This window comes from Geotrypetes seraphini, chromosome 8 (assembly GCF_902459505.1).
Source record: "Geotrypetes seraphini chromosome 8, aGeoSer1.1, whole genome shotgun sequence".
Classification (NCBI taxonomy): domain Eukaryota; kingdom Metazoa; phylum Chordata; class Amphibia; order Gymnophiona; family Dermophiidae; genus Geotrypetes; species Geotrypetes seraphini.
The window spans coordinates 2,221,184-2,244,531 of NC_047091.1; the positions used below are offsets into that span (position 1 = coordinate 2,221,184).

The following is a 23,348-nucleotide window of genomic DNA, read 5'->3' on the forward strand; positions in this document are numbered from 1 at the left end:
CCTAAGTTCCGGAAGAACATCCAAAGAGTGCCTAAGTTCCGCCAATAGAACTCAGATCTATTTGAAGCCCAAACTAAGCTCAAAAGTTGACCTGGTTTTCATTCGCCTACAATATAGGCATCATATGGACGCCCTAGGTTGCTCAGTATCATGTAAATGAATTAAAGGACGGCCAGATTGAGTCATTGCCCAAACCACGCCCATGCCTATTGAGTAAGGCGCAAGTTTTAAACATGGGTGTCCATGAAATTGTGGCTGCGTCTGCAAAGTAGCGTCTACCTCCTTTGGACACCTAAGTACCAATTATCGCTTAAGACCCTTAATTGGCTCATTAACTACTTAGATTGGATACCTAAAGCCTAACTTTAGGCATGACTTAGGCACCCTTTATAGAATCAGGGACAATATGTTCAAATCTTGGTAAACTTAGTAGCAATCAAGCAGCAGAAGTTCAGACAATCTGCGGTGAACAGACCATGGTTTTAGAACAACCTAAGTGAATTACAATAATAATGTTAAACATCAATTTCTGCAGAACTGATAAAAATTGCAAGCAAGTTAGAACTAGCTAAAGGAGCTACGAAGGAGTCACAATTAATGGCACAAATTCTTGGAAATCATAGCAAATCATGAGATTGAAATATAAAAGCAAAGCATTCCAATGACATTTTTATATTTGCATATTGTTAAGCTTTGCTCATTTTTGCCTTTGAAAGCTAGTCAAAAATTTATTAAGTTAGTCTAATATCTTATGCAGTCAAAAATCTTATGCTGTATTGGATTATGTGGAAAATGATTACACAATGTCTATATGTTGTTATACTATTTTATATAAAATAATAAAAAAGAGTTATCTTTTAGGGCTTTTTTTTTTTTTTTTTTTAAATCAAGCAGCGGTAGAGCATTTTAGCGCGGGTCAGCACACTCATAGGAATTGAATGAGATTTACCTTGCTGGCCTGCAGTAAAAAGTTCTACCGCTGCTTGATAAAAGAAGTCTTTAGTTTCTATTTATTATCTTTAAAGTGGACTGATGTGGCAAACATTATTCAGGTGGCTGGCATGTTCTTGCTAGAAAATGATATTGGGACAAATTCTCCCCCATCTCCGTGGGAATTCATTTTCCCGTCCTTTCCCCATTCCTGCAAGCTCTATCCTCAACTGCACAGGCCTCAAAATCATAAGTGTTCAAGGGTTGTGCAGTTAAGGCAGAGCTTACATGAATGGGGCAGGAACAGTGACAAAACTCGTGGGGACAGGATGAGGAAATTGAGTTCTGGTGGTGACGGGGGAAAAATTTATCCATGTGTCATTCTCTAGTTTTTGCCAATTTAGATAGAAAGGGTCTGGGGAAGAACTCCAATTTGTGATAGAGAAGAAAGCGGAAGGAAAATACATAAGACAGGGAAAACAGTCTAGTTGCTCATCATAGGTCTCTCATATTACATTACTGAATCTTGTTGGATTTGATAAGGCCATAAAAACACCTGATAATTTAAGGCTAGTAGTGTAGGTCTATGATTAGTAGTAGCAATGACTAGGCTAGACTATGGAAATGCAGCTGTTTGATTGATCCTCCTAGGATTGAATTTTAGGGACCACACATTGTAAGAATTTCAGGAGCTTCACTAAATCCCAGTTAAGCAGTTTCAGCAATTTAAAATCCTGATGTTACTGTTTAAAGTTAGAAACTAAATGGGACAGCAGTACCTTCCAGATATGGTGATTGTCATTCTTCTGTTAATGCTTTGCTAATTATTAAGGTGGTTTGCTTGCAATTTGTGAAAAATAGGACTTTTATTATGGCTGTTTCATAAAGTGTTGTGAAAATTAAATTACCTGCATTTTTTTAATGGGAGTAAGACTTAATTATCCCCCCCCATTTACAAAACCGTTGTGCAGTTTTTAGCACCACCCGTGGCGGTAACAGCTCCGACACTCATAGGAATTCTATGACTATCAAAGCTGTAACTGCCATGGCCGGCGCTAAAAACCGTGCTACTGTTGTGTAAAACGGGAGTATGAGAGCAGGTTTATAGTTTATTTAATGTAAAGGATGGTCTGTCTGTATTAATAAGTTTTAAATTATCTGATGTTCTTGGATATTGTTTCGGGGATAGAGAGAATAGAAGGAATTAATAAGTGCCAATAAATAAATAAAATATTGAACAGTACTTACTCCAGGACCAAAGCCTGAGGCAGTCCGCTACTCACCTTTCATATGAACAAATGCAATTTATGTTGTCTGTCAGTCAACCAAGTTTTTGTCCAGTTGACTATCTTGGGACCCACCCCCAGGCCACTTGGTTTATTTACAAGTCTACTTTGAGGAACACCATCAAACGCTTTGCTAAAAATTCAAGTAGACCACATCATCTTACTGATTTCTTCAATTGAGTGACTAGAAAATAAGATTAAATATTGAACTAAGGCCAGTAATGGGCACATTTGCACGGTCTGTGTCTGTATATGGCCGTTTGGTGGAGGATGGTCAGGGGAGGGCTTCAATGGCTGGGAGGGTGTAGATGGGCTAGAGTAAGTCTTAACAGAGATTTTGGCAGTTGGAACCCAAGCACAGTACAGGGTAAAGCTTTGGATTCTTGCCCAGAAATAGCTAAGAAGAAAAAATAAAAAATTTAAATTGAATCAGGTTGGGCAGACTGGATGGACCATTCGGGTCTTTATCTGCTGTCATCTACTATGTTACTATGTTAGAGAGCTAATCAGATTCATTTGGCATTATCTGCTGCTGATAAAACTGTGCTGCTTTGGATCATACAAAAAAAAAAAAAAATACGACAACATACTATCCTTTCCTTCAGCAGCATCTAAATTACTTTTACAATCACCAAGGAGAGACACTGGCCTGCAATCTCCCACCTCTTCTCTGTTTTACTATTTTTGTGAAGTGGGACTACCATCTACCTTTTTCCATTAGCTTAGAACTTCTATCTCCACGGATACTTCAGCAAAAACCTCTCTGAGCTTCCTCAGTACAATGGGATGTATTCTATCTGAACATATGTTTTGTCTACTTTCAGCCCTGCAAGGTATGGGTTATCTTTGCCTCTGTGAAAAGATATGTGAGATTGACATAGCTGCTGTCAACAAAGAGCACCAATTACAGGTATACAACTTCATTTTCTTCATGGAAAACCAGGAAAATCAGACTCAATGTGGGGACTCCCAAGCTAAGGGTTGTTTCAGTCTTCTAATTTGCTGTTTAGTTTTGGGGCGATTTTGAGCTTATAGGAAAGTTACCATATATACTTGAATATAAACCAATATTTTTGGGCCCAAAAATGGGGGTCTCGGCATATATTCAGGTCATCGCCCACCTTCCACCCTCCCGGACTTGTTGCTGGCCTCTGACAGGAGGGATCCCCCCTTCTCCTATCCTGGTCAACTCACAATTTTTTTTTACCTCCCTCTCGCCTCCTTCCCCCTGGTGGTCCAGCGGTGTACCAGGCAGGAGCGAGCTTTCCGCTGAGCCCCTCCCTGCATGGCTGCCTTGAGTTCTCATGGCCCAGCAATGTACCAAGCATGAGTGAGGTTACCGTGCTCTGGCCCTGTGCTGAGCACTTCCCTGAATGGCCACCTCGAGATCTCACGGCCCAGCAGTGTACTGGGCATGAGTGAGCTTTCCTCACTCCTGCCAAGTGCTGAGCCACTCATTGAAAGGCTGCCCTGGGAGCGCTTCTAGTGCCTCCTTGTTTGATCACAAAAGCTACCACAGTGGCATTGTTGGAGAACACTCTGACTGCCCTTCTTCTAAATTACAGATGATTTATGGACTACTTGCTCTCTGACAGAGTCCATTTGTCTTGAAGAGGGCGACCACAGCAGCAGCCTCCCCAGCAGCTCACGCTGGCGTCAGTCGTAAGGGTCACTAATGAGGTGATTCTGAGAGGCATGCCCCTCGAAAAGGCATCCCCCTGGAACCTTCAAGGTAAGATGTGCTTTGCCTCCCTTGTCCACGGGAGATGCACCTCTAGCACCACCTAGAGAGAAGAGGGTCCTGGAGTGAACGTATATGCATTCTTGGTCAAAGAATGACTTCCAGGGAGGCTGCCATTGAGCCCAGCACCTGCAAATAATGTGGGACTAGGGATCTCTGAGATCTAACTCTTGAGCTTCTGTTTATGTAGTTTGGGAAGAAAAACACAGCCTTGCAACATGTCAAAGTGGACTCCCAGATATTCCAGGCACTGAGTTGGCTATAGCTGACTTTTACGAAAGTTGACTACCCAGCCAAGTCTCTGGAGGAGAACCACAATCTGCTTTAAAGTGTGCTCACCTTCCTGTTGTGAGGGGGCTCTGATTAGCTAATCACCAAGGTAAGGATATACTAAAGTGTCCATCCTGTGGAGGTGAGGCGTACTACCACCATCACCTTGGTAAAGGTGCACGGGGCCATAGCCAATCTAAAAGGCAGCACCACAAATTGGAAGTGTGAAGATATGCCTCCATTAATCCAAAGAGGCTAGGAATTTCCCCAGAGCCACTGCTATGATGACTGAATGGAGCATCTCCATACAGAAGAAGGAAACTCTTAGTGCCTCGTTTACAGACTTCAGGTTCAATGTAGGCCTCCAATCTTCTGTGCCTTTCTTGGGTACTATGAAATACATGGAGTATCTGCTGGAGCCCAGTTCTTCTTCAGGCACTGGTTCCATGACATGTATATCCAAGAGTCCCAGCACCGTTGCTCAGATCCAGGCCTCCTTTTCTGGAGGACTGTGAGAAAATTATATTCTGTGTACTTCCTAAATAATGTCCACAACCCAACAGTCTGATGAGATCTGTTCCTATTCCCTGCCAATTAGAAGGGGTGAGGCTGTCAACCTGGTATTGTGGCTTTATATTGGCTGAGTCGCCGTGGGACCACAAGAGTTGTTGGCACCTGTAGTCTTTCTGGACCCCTGTAAAAGCCTCTGGTAAGAGGAACTAGAGGAAAATGGTGACATCTACGAGAGGAACCAAAATGGCTTCTGCTGCCCCTGGAAGAACACTGAACCCTGCTGTCTGGGAGGGATTTGGTATGGCGATCTGCCACATTGGCTGTAAGGTCTTTCAAATCTTTGCCAAAAACCACATCTGCCCTTTGAAGGGTAATCTCCTGAAAGTAGCCTTAGAAGCTGAATCGCCATCCAGAGCATCTGGTGGGCAGAGACGGTGTAAGCAAAACTTTTCTCATGACTCTAATGATGCCATAAAGAGCACTAGCCACATAATCCACTCCTTCCATAATCATGTGGGAACAAGCGTCCTCCAACTCCGAATGACTACGCCATAATCTGGTATAAGCCCATGCCATGAAGGAGGCAGCTGCTGCCCATTTGATACCCAAAGCCAGCATTTCAACTGTTGTATTTTAAGGACCATGTCCACCTTAGAATCCTATGAATCCTTTAGCATCACTCCTCCCTCACTAGGAAAGGAGGTATGCTTAGTCACTTGCACTACAGCGGAATCCACTTTTGGCTGCGAAAACAGATGTTGAAAGTCCAGAGCCATAGGATAAAGCCTATACATAGTTTTGGCAACCTTCAGGAAGCCTTCAGGAGACTCCCATTGATCAGTGACCAAGGAGGTGATGTCTGGATGGGCTGGGAAAAAGCTAGTCTGCACATTAATGCTGCTCATAATGGAACACTGGGAGATGGAGGATTTGCTGGGGGTCCAACTTCAACTTACAGAGGGCGTCAGAAATGACATGTGAAATGGAAGCGGGCTTGAAAAGACAGTATACTGAGGGATCATCACTGAGATCAATAACCACCACAACCTCCTGAACTCAGGTTCCTGAAAGGGACCCCAAAAAATCCAGTGGATCCTAGTGATAATAAAAGCATGAAAGGGACTTCCAGTCCTCTCAATTCTACTCTGACTAGTCATGGACACTTAAGAGTCGGTATGTTCTGAGGCAGAGAAGACTGCTTTGGGCGTGAATCCCTTGTACTGTATAGGAATTGGTGTGCCTGTTAAGTAGGCTTACCACAGGAGACTAACAAAATCTGAGAATCCATGGGCAGGAGGCCAAAAGGACCCCTGCAGGACCCCCGACTGGAGTGTTAGGGCCTCTTCCATCCCACATATTTACATTTTGCCCCCTTGCTGCGTGCAGCCTTTAGATGGGATCTTTTCACTGAAGACCAAGCTTTTTGGGGTTCTAGCACCCTAGAGGACTCAAGAGAGGCTGAGCCAACAGCTCCTGCCCTTTCCTCCCATGCCCCACTAAACACGGTTGTTCCTCAGCTGGCAAATCTGCACAAAAAAAAGCATGAATTAGAGCTAGATTGGCCTGGGGAATTCATTACAGATAATCTCTAGGCAAAAATGTAGGGGTTTTGAGACAGAAAAAAGCATTAAAAAAAAAAAAAATCACTAAAAATCGAAGATGGTTTCTGCCAGAAAAATTGTGCCAAAATCAGCATGTGGGAGCTCACCTGACAAACAAAAAAACAGCGAAAAGGGGTTTGAGAGATGGGGGAACATACGTCTAATCTCACAAACCCTCGAGTCTGCCTTTTAGACTCCCCCCAACTTTTCTCCATAGGGAATAAAAGGAGTACTCACTGTGACTTCTGGTGCCTGTCAGCTTGCAGTAGCCTTCCTGCAGGGAGATTTCAGCCTCAGAAAACACCAGGAACAAGTCTACCACTGGAAATCTTCTGGCTGCTGATCAGGCGAACCCCAACCAAGAACTCCAGACCCCCAAAAATCCACCTAACATGTTGGGGAAGAAAATTTGCAGCCAGTTCCTGAAACCTAGGAGGCATACAGACTGCTTTCAAGCCCCAGATGAGTCAGCAGGCAAGTAAGCTCCCAGGGGAATTGACCCCCGAGCTCCTGATGGGACACAAAGCAGGCTGGCTCCATAGGTACTCAGAGAGACTGGCCTATGAGACGCTCGTGAGTCTGCGTCCTTTCCCTGGAAGAGTAAAAAGGGAACCTCCGAGCACCAAAGCCACAAAGGAAAAAGAACGAACAAACAGCAAAAATACCTGAAAATAATAAAAAGAAAGCAGAGCAGATCAAAACACACTTCTTCAGTTTGTTTGTAGATGGTAAAACTGAAGGGGGGAGCTGGTCTCCACTGCTGAAGGGGAGTTGAGAGTTTTGAGTGACATCCTTCTGCAAAGTTCACAACTATGGGAAAGCAACAGTTATAGTCCAGAATCCTATGTCTTTACAACAGAACTGTTTGTTTTTTTTAAAGAGAATTAAGCTGTCAACATTAATGATCTAAGCTGGTACACCAAAGAACATTGCAATGCAGAGCTGGACTGTTTATTCTAGGTGAGGTCATGGGATTGAAAAACCATTGTGCAAGGTTAGCAGGTTCTCGATGATCTTGGACAATTAAGCCTACTCATGAAGGTGGTCAGAAGGCAGGTCTGCTGAGATTTCCCTTTGATGAACCTATCAGAGAACAGATTGTGTAGGCTTAAGATGACTAGGTCTTTGCATCACAAGATCAATTCCCATGACATAATCCTCATTAAGCTGGACCAATCATGAATTGCCAAGCTCCATTGCTGCCATGTTAGTCTGTCATCTGCCAATGACAGGACTTACCATTAATGGCTATGGAGACAAATATTATATAACTTGGAATTTCATGGATATTAGCCACAGTATGAGTAAGTGATATGAGGCAGAGTGGTAGAAGTAAGGCCCCCGCATTGGCTAAAAGTAGCATTTCTTCAGTGGTATCGGTGGCAGCTTCAATTTTGGCAGACCACAGGAACCAGGAATGGGAGAGATGCTGGCTGGACCACTGGAAAGCAAGAAAAGGAAAGGGAGGCAATGTGTGAAATTTTCAATGTTGTGCATGAGTTGGAGAAGGTGCTAGCATGAGTGTGTCTTGGCATATCTACTTTTAACTAATCTGTAATAGTGCTGCCTGATGCGCCAATTCGAATCAATTTACCAATTCACTTCGGTGAATAGATTTGAATCAATTTGTTAGCTGAAAAAAAATCGGACTCACTGATTCAGTGACCAACACCCTCACACACACACCCCCTGAGACCTGATATACTTCCAGACCTCCAAGCAGCTGCAGCAGTGGTGGCCAGCCAGCCAGTAGAGGCAGTGCTCTGAAAAGGTTGCTCGTGGCATGCCCCAACGGGGTCTTCCCTCTGCTGTGTCACTGATGACATTACTGATGATGCAAAAGAGGGAAGCCCTAGTGGGGCAGGCCACAATTAGTACCCTGTTCACCACGCTGCCTCTGTCAGCTTGCAACTGCCAGATCTCACTGTGGGGGGGGGGGGGGTTGGTTGAGAGGTGCTGCTCTGAGGGATGGAAAGCTGCTGCACATGGGGGAGAAAGGAAAGGAAAAATTGTTGGACATGGGGTAGAGGAGAGCGAGAGATGCAACAAGGAAAGAAAGGGGGGAGGGAAAAATCTTGCATATGGTGGAGGGGAGGGAGATATGCATGGAGAAAGAGAGAAGGAGAAATGTGGTACATAGGGTGGAGGGCACGGAGAGATAGTGCATGGGGAGAGAGAAAGAAATATTGCACATAATAATGGCAGAGAGGAAAGGAGAGATGCTTCATGGAGGTGAATAGAGAGGGCACAAGGGAGAGAGAGAGTGAGAGAGATGGTAGGCAGTGGGGAAGAAACAAATGTTGGATATGGCAGGGGAAGTGAAGATACAGAGATTGAAGATAGAAGAAAATGTTAAACGGCCTGGAGACCCTGGTGAGCAAGTTAACAGAAGACAAACAAAAACCAGAGCCAGAGACCAACATGATTTGAATAATAAAATGACCAGACAACAAAAGGTAGAAAAAATAATCTTATTTTCTATTTTGTGATTACAATATATCCGATTTGAAATGTTTATCCTGCCAGAGCTGATGTTTATTTATTTAAGCATTTATATACCACTTATAGTCAATAAGTGGTTTACATGCAGGTACTCAAGCATTTTTCCCTATCTTTCCTGGCAGGCTCACACTCTATCTAATGTACCTGGGGCAATGGGGGATTAAGTGATTTGCCCAGGGTCACAAGGAGGAGTGTGGGATTTGAACCCACAAACTCAGGGTGCTGAGACAGCAAGCGTGAGCTAGGACCTAACACAGAGAAGAAAAGGTACGGGGAACTTCCCCGGCAAGAAACACATTCTACTCTGCTCTGAAACTTAGAAAATAGAATAATTATCAATAAACATTTAACAAGTAAATGGAGAATAACAAATACTCGCGTGAGTAACTCTGATCCAACCTTCTAAGGGTAATAAGCAGGGGCAATTGAACCCTCCAGAATGAAACAGAAAGGGAAACCTCCAATACCTGAAACACATCTTTTCTTTATCTTCCGGATATTGAGCCTGCCCGCAGTACCAAGGACCCAAAAGTGGCATCCTCTTGAGCCACCACTTCCACTCTGCAGAACTTGATTCTGCCCCGGAGGTCCTCCATTGGCTGCCCCTAGAGGCGCGAATCCTGTTTAAGTTCGCTTGTCTATGTTATAAATCAATATTTGGTCTGGCCCCCACCTACCTGGTTTACCCCTTCAATCTGCCAAGTTATCTTAGGCCCACACGAAGAATGCATCTGTTCACCTATCCAACAATAAAAGCCTGCCACTACAAAAGATTCTTGGACAGAAATCTTGCCTTCCAGGCAGGCAAATGGAACGACTGGCTTAGTAATGTTTTCGCGCTCGCTTCATCCTACTTCAATTTTAGAAAACTATTAAAAACAAGTCTGTCCAATCGATTTGTTAACTAAGAATCTACTCAGCACTGCTTATTCAATCCAGTAACCCTAAGAACTTTACAGCTTTCACATTCTTTATTATGTAAGATAGGATCTGGGAGTAGAAAAACCTGGGGCATCAGTGGCAGTCACTAGTCAAAATGAGTGGTTTTAAAGTAAGCCTTGAAGACGTACACAAGCAGATAGAAAGATTAAAGACTGACAAATCCCCAGGCCCGGACGGAATCCACCCTAGGGTACTGAAAGAACTAAAGGAGGAAATAGCGGAATTACTACAGCAAGTTTGCAATCTATCCCTGAAAACAGGAGTGATCCCGGAGGATTGGAAGATAGCCAATGTTACGCCCATCTTTAAAAAGGGATCAAGAGGTGACCTGGGGAACTATAGACCGGTGAGTCTGATCTCGGTTCCGGGGAAAATGGCTGCCGCGTGAGCTGACTGCTGGGCACGATGGACCCCTGGTCTGACCCAGCAGAGGCACTTCTTATGAGCTCCTACAGTATGACTGTAGGAAACAAAAACTGGACTTCAGGGAGCATGTCACAGGAGATGGACCCAGTGGGAGAGACTGGAGTTTGTTATTTGAGTTCCCTACAGATTATGGCTGCATGAGATGCACAACACCCAATCATTCAGACTACAGAGGGATTGTACAAGAATGTTGGTTTATCTAAGTATACATCATTTATCAACAAAATACCTACAGGATTGTGTGACCTCCTATGTGCCCTCCTGACCATTGCTCTCTGCTACACACTATAATTTGGTTATTCCAACTCATAAGAAATTACGTTTACAGACTATGAGATCTAATAATTTTTTATGTGCGGGACCTGCTGAGTGAAACAGGCTGCCAGGATACATCAAGCAACAAAAAGATTTGTGTAAATTAAAAAAATTGTTAAAGCATCATCTGTTTTGTAAGATGAAGTACGGTAGTTGATGCCTTTTATAAGAATTGGAAATGCTGATGATTTTTGACATGTTTGTTTTGTTATTTTTTAATTGTGTATGCTTGGCTGTAATCTGCCTTATTTAAAGGCAGAATATAAATAAACTATAAACTATCCATGTTAACTGATGTGGTTAATGAAAATATCTTTTTAAAAAACTTAAGACTATCAGCCAGGTCCACACATGAAAGTTAAAATACTGTCCTTTGTAGCTCACTTATCTTCATCTTGAACAAACTAGGGGAATGGGCAACGAAATGGCAAATGAAGTTCAACGCTGAGAAGTGTAAAGTATTGCATGTGGGAAGCAGAAACCCGAGGTACAACTATATGGGAGGGATGTTATTGAATGAGAGTACTCAAGAAAGGGACTTGGGGGTAATGGTGGACATGACAATGAAGCCGACGGCACAGTGCGCAGCGGCCACTAAGAGAGCGAATAGAATGCTAGGTATAATCAAGAAGGGTATTACAACCAGAACGAAAGAAGTTATCCTGCCGCTGTACCGGACAATGGTGCGTCCGCATCTTGAGTACTGCGTCCAGTATTGGTCACCATACCTTAAGAAGGATATGGCGTTACTTGAGAGAGTTCAGAAGAGAGCGACACGATTGATTAAGGGGATGGAAAGCCTTTCATACGCTGAGAGATTGGAGAAACTGGGTCTCTTTTCCCTGGAGAAGAGGAGACTTAGAGGGGATATGATAGAGACTTACAAGATCATGAAGGGCATAGAGAGAGTAGAGAGGGACAGATTCTTCAAACTTTCAAAAAATAAAAGAACAAGAGGCCATTCGGAAAAGTTGAAAGGGGACAGATTCAAAACAAATGCTAGAAGTTCTTCTTTACCCAACACCTGGAATGCGCTTATAGGGCAGAGTACGGTACTGGGGGTTCAAGAAAGGATTGGACAATTTCCTGCTGGAAAAGGGAATAGAGGAGTATAGATAGAGGATTACTGCACAGGTCCTGGACCTGTTGGGCCGCCGCATGAGTGGGCTGCTGGGCACGATGGACCTCAGATCTGACCCAGCAGAGGCATTGCTTATGTTCTTATCTTCTTGTTTGTTCATAATCTGGAAAAGAAAAGCAAGCTTTCCTGCTTTTTCAGGTCCCAAATGATTTCTTAGTTTGGAATGAATGAGTCCAAAGCAAGAGAATATTCTTTCTATGCCAGCAGAAGAAGCTACCACATTGAAGTTAAATCATTACTTCTTCAAATCCAAGTGCTTAATAAGTGACCTCCACCAGTTTACTGGTGTGACCTTCTTTAAAGCATCATTGACAAACATATATTTCTTGAATGGTTCCCCTTTAGTTCTTAAGTTTATTATAGTTTGCATTACAGATGGATAATTCCTGGATACAAATGTGATAGCTAACTCTCCTTCTTTAGGTTTGACCCTGGTACCAGATTTTGACAATATTTGCAAGAAAATGAGCTGTAGACAGTGCTTGCTCAATGCATTTTTTTTTTTTTTAATGCTTGTAATTTAATTCTAAAAACAAGAAAGAAACTGCAGAATAGAATGTACAAGGTGCAAAACTATTTATTTAAAAAGCATACTTTGTCTGCTTTTTAAATAAAGATTTCTGCACCTTGGACATTCTAGTTTTTGGTGTTCACCTTTTACTGCAGATTCGTTGCATTTTTTCGTTTTTGCTTTTTGTAATTTAATTCTCTCATCAGCATTTCTGTGTAAAACTTCAGAAATGGGTTTTAGGATTCTCAGCCCATGTTTAACATTTCTCTTAAGCCCAATGCTGAGGATTTTGGCTGTAAAAGTGCCATTTATTTTCTCTCGATTTTGTTCACAAACTGTCATCAGAATAGGCCAATTCTTGATATATATTGCTCAAACAGTCCACTACAAAGTTTCATCTAACATATTGTGGGAACATTAACTTGGTTCCACCCATTCTTTTCAGAGCAGCTGCAAAATGATTGTTATGGAAGTATTTAGTAAAAAGGACCAGTGGCGTACCTACCATATGTGACACCCGGGACACATCACTTTTTGACTCCCCTCATTTATATGAAAAACATGATTTTTTAGTAACAATCTACATATCGCACAAGAAGAGTGTACCTAGGAAAAGGCAACATCTTACATACTGCAATGAGCAGTAGAACATCAATACACCCATTGTAAAACTAAACAAGCTAGACTAGTACAGATTGATCCTGCACAGTCAATGCTAATAGAGAACATAGAAAACACTTTTGCCCAGTATGGATTATGTAATCACAAACTACCTCCTGCCCCCCCCCCCCCCTTTTTTTTTTTTTTTTTTACAAAATCGTAGTGTGGTTTTTAGCACTGGCCACAGTGTAACAGCTTTGAAGCTCATAGAATTGGAGCTAATATCACCGTGGATGGTGATAAAAAAGCCTGCCTCTGCCTCCTCTCTCCTCCCCACTTCCATAAAGTAAGAGCCATTTTGAGTCCAAAAGGTGTGAAGGAGAGCCGACAAATATGGGCCATGACACCAATAACGTTTCTCGTCATTCATTACTGCCAAAACATCTGACTTTGATCACACATGCAGAACACAGATCAACTCTATACAGGAACAAAAATTAAAAGTCCTAATATACACAAACAAAACCCTAATGCCAGACTCTGTATGCATGTAGTACAACACCAGAGAAACAGAAACAAATGCATAGACAGCAGATGTAAATTCTCAAAACCAACATATTTCAATCATTAAGTTGAAAATAACGTCATTTTTCCTAACTTTGTTGTCCATCTCTCTCCTTCCTTTTCTCCCTTTTTGTGGTCTGGTATCTCCTCGCCTTCTCTTTCCTCCTCCTCTTCCTACCATGGTCTGGCATTTCTGTCCTCTCCTTACCTGCCCCAGAGGTCTGGCATCTTTCTTTTTCCCTCTCCATCCCCTCGGTCCAGTATTTCTCTAATCCCCCCCCCTTGATCCCCCAGCGACCTGATATCCCTGCGTTCCACCCCTCCACAGAATCTGTTAAGGCAGCCGCTCTTTCATCCTTTGGGCAGCCGGCAACGTGAGTGAACACGCTACCTTCGGCGGCCTTTACTGCTACCGCTTCCCGCCTATGAGGGAACAGGCAACAGGAAGCAGTAGCAGAGAGAAAACTTCTGGGCCACCAAAGTCAGCATGTGTTCACTCACGCTGCCGGCTGCTTGAAGATGGATCCCATGGGGGGAGGAGGGATAGAATACCGGACTGCTGTAAACTTAAACATAGTCATCGCGGGACCTCTTCCCCCCATGCAATCCACTGTCGGCTCCGGGCGGCTTTCCCGCAGAGGAGAGAATCCTGCATTCACCATGGGCCTCATCTGGGGCAGCCTCCTTGGAGCGGCTGGGGCACGGGCAGTGTGTCTGGGAGGGAATGCATGGATGGGAGAACATCGCAGGGGAGGAGACATAGGCATCCTGGGACTGTCTGCCAAGTCTCTTCCCTGAAGAAGCCCTTTCTGGAAACGTCAATCGCTCCTCCTAAACTTACTTGCTCCACTTCATCACTGACGCTGAAACCGTGGATTGAAGACAAAGTTTTATTTTATTTTTCTTTCCAGCTTATGATTTATCTTTAATCTTATCTATTGTTTTGCCTTTTGTCTTTGTTTTGTTCTATTTCTATCATTTAAATTTCTCCAGAATTCTACTGTTCAACGGCTCCCCCTTCTGCTTCTATTCCTTTCTCTCCTCTCTTCTACCTTCCAAAGTATTTAGATCAATGCTGTCTTGTTAAAATGTTTATTTTATTTTTATTTTTCCTCTAACTCTACTTTCCACTTCTCTATTACCCTCCAGGTACTTTAGTTAGATTGTGAGCCTTCGGGACAGTAAGGGAAATTTTCAAGTACCTTTCTTATTTCTAATCTTAATGTATATTTTCTGTAAACCGCTTAGAACCTAACGGATGTAGCGGTATATAAGAAATAAATTACATTACATTACATTACATTACCTTGCTGTACCTCCCCGCGGCTGCCGGTTCTGCTCTGGAACAAGGAAGTGATGTTGGAGGGGGATAGACCGGCAGCCAAGGGGATGTGTAGAAAGGTGACTCAATTTAAAGTTTACTGCCGCTGCTGCTGGTTCAGGAAAGCAGCAGAGTAGGGAGGGTGGTTCCGGACCCGGTGTGCCAGCTATACACTCTCTTAGGGCGTTCACCCAGGGCGGACTGCCCCCTCCCTCTTGGTACCCCACTGTCAAGGACATTAGTCTTTGGCTAGAAGTGCAACAAATGAACACTGCAACCATATGTTATTAACTTGGTATTTTCTTCATGTTCTTCTAAATTTCTTTTCATCTTGGCTATTTTTGTAGCATTATGCTTACTCTCGTCCATCTTTTACTCGGGTAATGCTACCCTGACAGATAAAGACCAGATACACAGTTTAGGAGTATTATTTGATTCTGGATTATCAGTTACAAATCATATTTGTCAGGTTGCATCTACTTATTTTTATTATCTGTGTCAACTATGAAAAATTTGAATGTATTTTTCTGAAGCTTACTTTGCTCAACTATTTTACGCTTGCCTGCAAATAACTTATTATGTTTACAACGTGTATAGAACACAGATCTGCTGAAAAATTCAGATATTTGCGACCATGTCTCTCTAGCTTGGCCTCTGTCTATTCACTATCTATTGGAAGACTATGGGGCTCATAATCAAACTTAAATACGTCTAAAAGCCCGTCCAAGTTGGCACTTGGACGATCTAAAAGCCAGGTCTTTCCAGGTGCCGATAATTGAAATGGCTTTATGGACGCATCCAGGGACATTTTAGGCCTCTGAATCCCTCTGTGTGCCAAGAGAGGAAAGAGGCATTTTTAGATGAGTGGTTAGGGTGGGATGTGGGCTGACCTAGACTTAGTCATCCTGCAGGGATAATCAAATGTTTGACGAGACTGCCTAGGCAGAAATTATAAGTTGTGAGTTAGACGATGTAAAGACAGGTATAAGTGCCCAAAGGGTATCAAAAGTGACCAGATAACCACTGCAGAGACAAAGTAAAGACCCACATACATTCCATGACCCCGTTGCACCCCTACAAAGTTCAGAATGTAAAAGTACATACCTGCCTCGGGAACATCAGCACCTGGAATAGGAAAGCCTAGTAGAGCTACACAGAGGTGGCTTAAGTAGTCTGGGAGGTGGGCTAGTGAACCATAGAGAGGTGGACCCAGGCCCATAAGCCACTCTAACCACTACATTGATGGTGGAAAATGTGAACCTCCAAAAAACCTCAAACACTGAGAGGGAAAAAGACCCATAGGAGACCCTCAGGAGGGGCATTGTGCTGCTGAATCAAACCTACCATAAGGTCTATGAACTGTGCAAAAAGTGCTTATTTTTCCTGTCAGCACAAATAATACTTTTGCAAGAGAACTTCATCTTTTGTCCTAGCAGCTGGCAAACATCTGCTGACTGTGACAAATGGTGGATGTTCTATTCTGGGACATTCCAAGAAATGCTTGGGCCACAAGAAAGCCACAATGTCAGGTCAAGATGACATGGTCAAAATGATATCATCTGTATATAAAGCTGCTGACAATCATTGATCTTAGTATTGAGAAGTCATATTTGACACCATGTGACACCATGCTTCATTATGACCTAATTATCAGTATGTATACCATCCAATCAACAAAAATGACAAATGTGACAATCCAATAGAAACTAAATATGTAAATTGTAACCAGGTAGCACTCTTAACCCTAGGCTACTAAACTAGGGTATAAAAGTAGCATACCTGGTGATTTATGTTTCAGAACGGATTTGGCAACACATGACATACTGTGACTCTGTGTAAGCTCCTCCTTTAGCCTAATTTGCTGATACTATATCCTATTTGGATACTATTTTTGATGTAAGCTGTCTTTTGTTTATTACTATTAAACGTATATTATATACAGCAATTGGGTTGTTGGTGTGAGGTCATTCAAATTACATTGGAGGTTTAGCAGCGCCTTCAAAACTCTACTGTACTGCCATATAGGTGGCACATGCAGCCATAAGGGGTTGTAGAAAGGTGGGTATAGTGTGTTTTTTTGTTGGGGGGGGCTCACCATAACCTATAAGGGAGTTCTGGTGAGATGTTTATGTGGCACCCTTTTTGTAAAGTTCACATCCGTGCCCTGTAAAGTGTCCCACTGCTCTGTTGCTTTGTCTGGGTGGCCAGTCCATCACAATGCTGGTCCCTCCCACGTCCAAAAGGTCTTGTTCTGGGCGTTTGGGACTTGGAAGAATTTTTGAGAATGTGAAATAAAGATAGATGTAGTGGTGGTCTGGACGATCTAATGCCTGGCTGTTCAGATAAGACAATTTTTGCAAAAAAAATTTTAGATGTACTTTTTGGGAATGAACATTTTATCATTGCCGACTTTGGGCGACTAGCGCTCTACATCCAAATCCGACTTAGATGTTTCTTTTGATTATGGCCCGCCACGTATTTTTATAGCTTTGACTTTGGCCTCTAAAATATTCCATAATATGGTTCCATGTTAAAGAAATTATCAATTTATATTCTGGACGATCTTTATAGTTACAAGAAGAGAGACGATTGAATATGCCTTCAGGACGATCCCTTTATCAAGAAAATGCCTCTATGTAAGTTTATTCTCATTTCTTGTCTAAACTATGGAATCAAATTCCATCATTTGTTAGATTTTTGGAAGGAATGTTTAATTTCAGGAAAGCTGTGAAACCATCTATAATAAGACCCCATGATCAACAGAGCCCAATATCACCGGATTATAAGCTGGCTGAGAAGCACCAGGCTGCATGATACTCTTAAGGGGCAAATCACAAGAACTATTTTTCATCTGTTTCCATCCGCTGGTTGATGGACATAACCCAATGGTCCTGGACTGGTCTGTGTAATGAGGAAGAATAAGGAAGAAAACCTTCAGGAGAATGAAGGTGAAGATTCCCCATGAGACCCCCCAGAGGAGATACTTTAGAGAGACATTGTGCTACTGAATTAAAAACTTACCTACCTTATGAACAATGTAAAAATCATATCTTTTCCTGTCAGCACAAAGAACGTGTTTTTGTGAGAAGTTCATCTTTGCCCTAGAAACTGGCAAACATCTGCTGACTGTGATAAGTCTTGGATATTCTGGGTCACAAGAAGAAAACCAAACCACACAACTCCATGTCAGGATGACTTACCAAAAGTCATATTAACCGCAGGTGAAAACAGCTGACAGATCTACAGTCAAGCTTAGAAGGGAGGGGGCCCACTCTAAGGAATTACTGACCTTAGTATTCAGAATGCATTGTCATGGGAAATAAAGAAGTCATATTTGACACCAACTGACACCATGTTTCATTATGACTTAATTACCAGTATGTATAACATCCAATCAACCTAAATGACTAATGTAACAATCCAATAGAAATCAAGTATGCAATTAGTAACTAGGTAGTACTCTAAATCCTAGGCTTCTAAACTAGGGTGTAAAAGTAGCATACCGGCTGAGAACGGATCCCACATAAAAGATGCCGACAACTCTGTATGTTATCCTTAGGCCTAATTTGCTATTACTTTATTACATGTAAGATGACTTTTGTTTATTACTAATAAATCTACTTTACATACATTTTTCTTCCTCAATAGACACCAAGGAATCTATTGCTTCAGATACAGGCATAACTATCCCAACCCAAGTTTACACTGACCCTTCTTTTAACACTGCTAACCCATGATTTTTTAGAAAAAGTGAGGAGAACCCCATAAGCTTTGTACCTTCAAAGTTAAATCCCCTCATTTTATCTCTTGCATACTGGTGGGATAAGAATATCAGTTTTTTTCCAGATTTAGTTTAAGGCGATTTAACTTCCACCAACTTATGATAAATAAACACTCCTGAAATGTTACCAATGCTGATTCCATTGGAGGCTTTACAGGAAGAAAAGACTGCATATCTACATATGTGTATGTGTCATGGGATGCTTCTGATACTTTGATATCAATGCCTTTGATGCTAGTATAAGCAAAAGTAAACTTGACTTTGGCAAGGAAGATACCCTGAAGTTTGAGTCTACAATGAATATTCAAGAGCTAGATTTGCACACAGTTTCTACTGCTTGCAAATTTCTCTCATGCGTATTCAGTGTGGATATCTAGAAAACCTGCCCAGTTGGGATTCCCCCAAAACAGGTTTGGAAACCACTGCTATAAGCAGATATCACAACCAGACATATCACATTCTAGCCCAAAACAGCACATGTAAATTTTGTAATGAATCTCTTGAAATTATAATGAGGATAGTGCCTAAATCTGCTGGGCTTATTTTCAGCCATAGAAAGAAAAACTGAAAAATGGAATCAAATCTTGAAGTTTTAATAGAAAATTGGGACCAATCAACACTACTAAATCAAGGCCATACTTAGGAAGAAAATCCAGATTAAGCAATGTCCCAAAACTTAAAGGCCAAAGGAGGGAAGAAGCAAATTGATGAGGCTCAAATATATAAGGGAGAAATATTTTTTCCAAATCAGAACTCCCCACCCCCCATACAACTATCATCTGAAAAAAAACATGACAAAAAAGGACTATCAGGTGTGCTTTATGTAGAAAATCATATGTGCATACCCAGAAAGGCCCTTGCAGAAAACCTTCCTCTTTAAAATCCATTCCTCCGAGCCAAACATATTCTGGGTTCAAAAAGATGAGAGCATATGCTCAGGTCTGCAAATGTGAAGTGAGATTGATCCAGCTCTGTCTCACCTTGATTGAGTCTTTAGCCTTGGAACAACCTGGTGCTCATAAGAAAGCATCTATGTAGTAACAATATAGATGCTTTAAAATTCTTACTGTGAATTCTTTTATACAGAAGTTAAGGGGTGTTGCAGCAAGGTCTCACTATAATCCCTGTAATTCTCTTCTGTGGGGGCAGACACGTGTTATAGAGAGGGTTTCCCTTTTAAAGTAGCTGAATCTACCTACATGTGATCTGAATTAAACTTTGCATTCTAATTATTACATTTTTTCCTTTCTACAATGCAGACTGCAGAATGATATCTCTCACATCATATCTATATCCCAGAACCTGATGACTGTCTGCATATGTATGAACACAGTTACTGGATGCACATTAGCTTTATGACGCCTGAAGCCAGACTTCATAGTCTAGCCTAATCTAATCTAATCCTTAGGTTTGTATACCGCATCATCTCCACGTTCGTAGAGCTCCACACGGTTTACAGTAGGAGAAATAGGAAGGAACTACAACAGAGGGTTAGAGGTAGAAGTGTGAAGAAAATTTAGAGGACTTGGGATGCCAAGATATAAGAGTTTCCTTGATTCCTAAGTTGGAGGGAGACTTACATTTTTTGAGAAAAGCCAGGTTTTCAGATGTTTGCGGAAAACTTGGAGAGAGCTCAAGTTCCGAAGAGGGGAGGTAAGGTTGTTCCAGAGCTCAGTGATTTTGAAGTGGAGGGAGGTCCCTAGCTTTCCTGTGTGGGAAATGCCTTTTAGCGAAGGGAAGGATAGTTTTAATTTGTGGGAGGATCTGGTGGTATTAGGGTTTGAGGAATTCCAAGAAAGAGGGATAAAGGGATGGAGGATACCATATAGTCATACAAAGTCCTGAAGTCTGCTGTATCAACCACTACCTGAACTCTAACTCCGGAAGTTAACAGACTTGCACTTGCTATCATACCATTAGCACTGAACACATTCCTCCAACACAGATTTATACCTAGCTCTTACAAAGAATTTAGCTATATGGTGCCTGCTTTCTTTTTTAAATACATAGGTATTTGGTGTTCTAGTAAATATTAAATCATGATAAAATGGAAAATTAGGTTTTCACTTCGATAATCTTCTTTCTGGAGGATTCAGTATGCTAGGTATTCAATCCCCTCCCGTAATCCGGGAGTTGCAGAAATCCAAACACTTTTCTGAGCACATGCTCCTCCCACCTCAGAGTTAGAGCCCCCAGTAGTTCAGATCCAAAGTCAAACATACCTGAACAAATCCATGACAAAGAAGGGGATACTGGGGAAGCTACCCAGCAACATAAACAATTTGTGAACTGGTCTGGTCTGGTCTGCAAAACATGAAAACAAGCAATAAACAGACACAAAGGCAAAACAGAAAAAACATTGAGGAACAATAAAGAACTAACCTGCTGTATGCAATAAGTACCCACATGAGGCAGTCTTCAGTAATGCATACTCACAGAAGAGGAAAACTTCCCACGGGATCTGTCAATGGGCTGGAAGATCCTGAAGCCTGGAAGGAGAATAAATGAGGCAGAAAACAGGTGATTCAGAACAAGTGAGAGGGCAGGCCATACTGAATCCTCCAGGGACTAACAGAAAGAAGATTATTGAAGGTGAAAACCTAATCTTCCATTCTGTTACGTCCCTTCAGGATTCAGTACGTTAGGTGACATATCAAAGTAATAGCGGTGTCTAGGGAGAGACAGAAGAGCCTGCCCGCAATACTGAGGTCCCAAAAGCAGCATCAGAGTGAGCCACCACATCCAACCAGAAAAAAATGGGTAAAGTAGGAAGAGAGAACCAAGGAGTCACCCTACAAATTTCATCTGGAAAAAACATGCAAGACTCTGCCCACAAAACAGAAACACTTCTAGTGGAGTGGGTCTGAAGGGGACATAAGCCACAGAAATGGCCATATGAATCCATCGGGCGATTGAGGTCATAGATGATGGCCGACTACGCTGAGACTGAGCAGTCAGGACAAAGAGAAGATCAGATATCCAAAAAACATTAGTCCGCTCAGGAAGACTCTCGATGTCCAACTTGCATAAGATCTGATTCTTTTGCTCTGAGCCTGTGGAATGAAATGCAGGCAAATGAACCTCCTGGGTGACATGGAAAGCAAAAATTACAATCGGTAGAAAGGAAGGTACAGTATGGAGAACAACTCCGGTGTCTGTAATACGAAGAAAGGGTCTCCACACGAAAAAGCTTGAAGCTTTAAAATAATAATAATACGCCGTGCTGAGACAAAGGTGACCAGAAAGACAGTCAGATCCAGAAGAGAAGCAGCCTTCAATGGCTTCCACAGAATGCTGGTAAGAGTCCACGAAAGGAAAGGATGATGCAAGGGAGGCCACAAATGAAGCGCCCCTCTCAGGAACCTGGTCACAACCGGATGAGCAGGAAGCAAACAAATCCCTATGTGTCCTGAATAGATTAGGGTTTCTTGGACTTCAAGAGAGTCAAGAGGACCTCCTCTAAATAACCACGCCTAATCAAAGCTGAGTGCTCAAGAGCCATGCTGGAAAACCAAAGTGCTGTGGGTCTCTAAAACACTGGACCCTGACTGAGAAAGTTCCTAGGATAGGGAGGTTGAGGTTCCTGTCCCACTGAAGACTGACGAGATCCGCAAACCATGGATGAAGAGGCCAGTCTGGAGCCAAGTTGGGATGTGTCGCTATCTAATGGATGACCCGACTAACCGAAGGCCACAGAGGGAACACAAGGAGCTTGTGAGCTGGCCAGGGCTGAACCAAGATGTCCAACCCTGAGTTTCTGTGCTCTGTTCTTCGACTGAAGAAGCACTTGCTCTTCGAGTTCTCTACTGATGCCATCTTGGGCTGACCCCAGTGCTGTATGATCAGACGGAAATGCTTTCTACGACTGAGGAAGTCTGTCGACTCTGGTCACATGCTCCGTTGAGAAAGAAGATGTAACTCTGCCCAGCGAAACAGTATGCGAGCCTCCTAGCCCAAGGGAGCGCTTTTTGTGCCTCCTTGACGAATTCTATACACCATTGCCATGCCTTAGTCTTCAGAACACTCGCACCATTTTTCCTTCCAGAGTGGGCTGGAAGCAAGCAACACCAGGCGAATCACTTGAAGCTCCAAACGATTGATCAACCAACACCAGTAACAAGGAGACCAATGCCCCTGAATGGAGCAGTCCCTGCAGTGATCACCTAAACCCAACACTAAGATCCGAAAAAGGTTGCCCTGATGGAGAGCCTCACCCTGAAGCCACCAGCGCAGACTTTTGCACACTGGTTCCATCCAGGGAAGCAGCATCTGAAATGGAAGATGTTGCGCAGGCCACCGAAAAAGGAGGGACTCCTGTAAAGGGCACATGTGTGCACTGGCCTAGGGGACTGCCTCCAAGGATGCTGCCATGGACCCCAGCACCTGCAGATAGTGCCAGGACTTGGGAGCTGGAAGGTTCTCTGATCTGCTCAGAAGTTTTGGACTGTGTGGCTTGGGAAGAAATGCACGACCTTGCCGGGTGTTGAAGAGAAGGCCCAGATACTTCAAGGTCTGAGACAGTGTCAACTGGTTCTTTTTGAAGTTGATAATCCAACCCAAGCTCTGTAGCAGAGAGACCACTGTCTCCACCGTATGGGCTCATTTAAGTTGAGACGGAGCCTGGAACAACCAGACATCCAAGAAAGGATAGACCTGGACATCCTGCCTGTGGAGAAAAACTGCTTCAAGTATCATCGGGGAGCTGTCGTGAGTCCAAAGGGAAGAGCTGCGGACTGCAAATGCTGTTGCAGAACATGGAAACATGCGATGCTCCGGAAATAGTAGAATATGGAGGAAAGTCTCTGTGAGAACCAAGGACACTAGAAACTCCCCAGGAGAGACAGCAGCAATGACTGTACGCACAGTTTCCATTTGGAAATGAGGAATCTGCAGGAAGCGATTGA

General features: G+C 42.8%; 1 protein-coding gene across 6 annotated transcripts in view; it reads right to left on the bottom strand.

Moving 5' to 3' along the window:
- CLASRP (CLK4 associating serine/arginine rich protein) overlaps positions 1-23,348 on the bottom strand; it is a 211,791-nt gene that overhangs the window by 47,026 nt on the left and 141,417 nt on the right. The window contains exon 16 of one of the 6 annotated variants that reach the window (XM_033955813.1): positions 7,144-7,782. The exons of the other annotated variants lie outside the window; for them this stretch is intronic. Within the exon in view, the coding sequence (XP_033811704.1) occupies positions 7,730-7,782 (53 nt within the window). The 3' untranslated portion in view covers positions 7,144-7,729. Of the gene's footprint in view, positions 1-7,143; positions 7,783-23,348 lie in introns of those variants that run through there. 6 annotated transcript variants of the gene reach the window in all.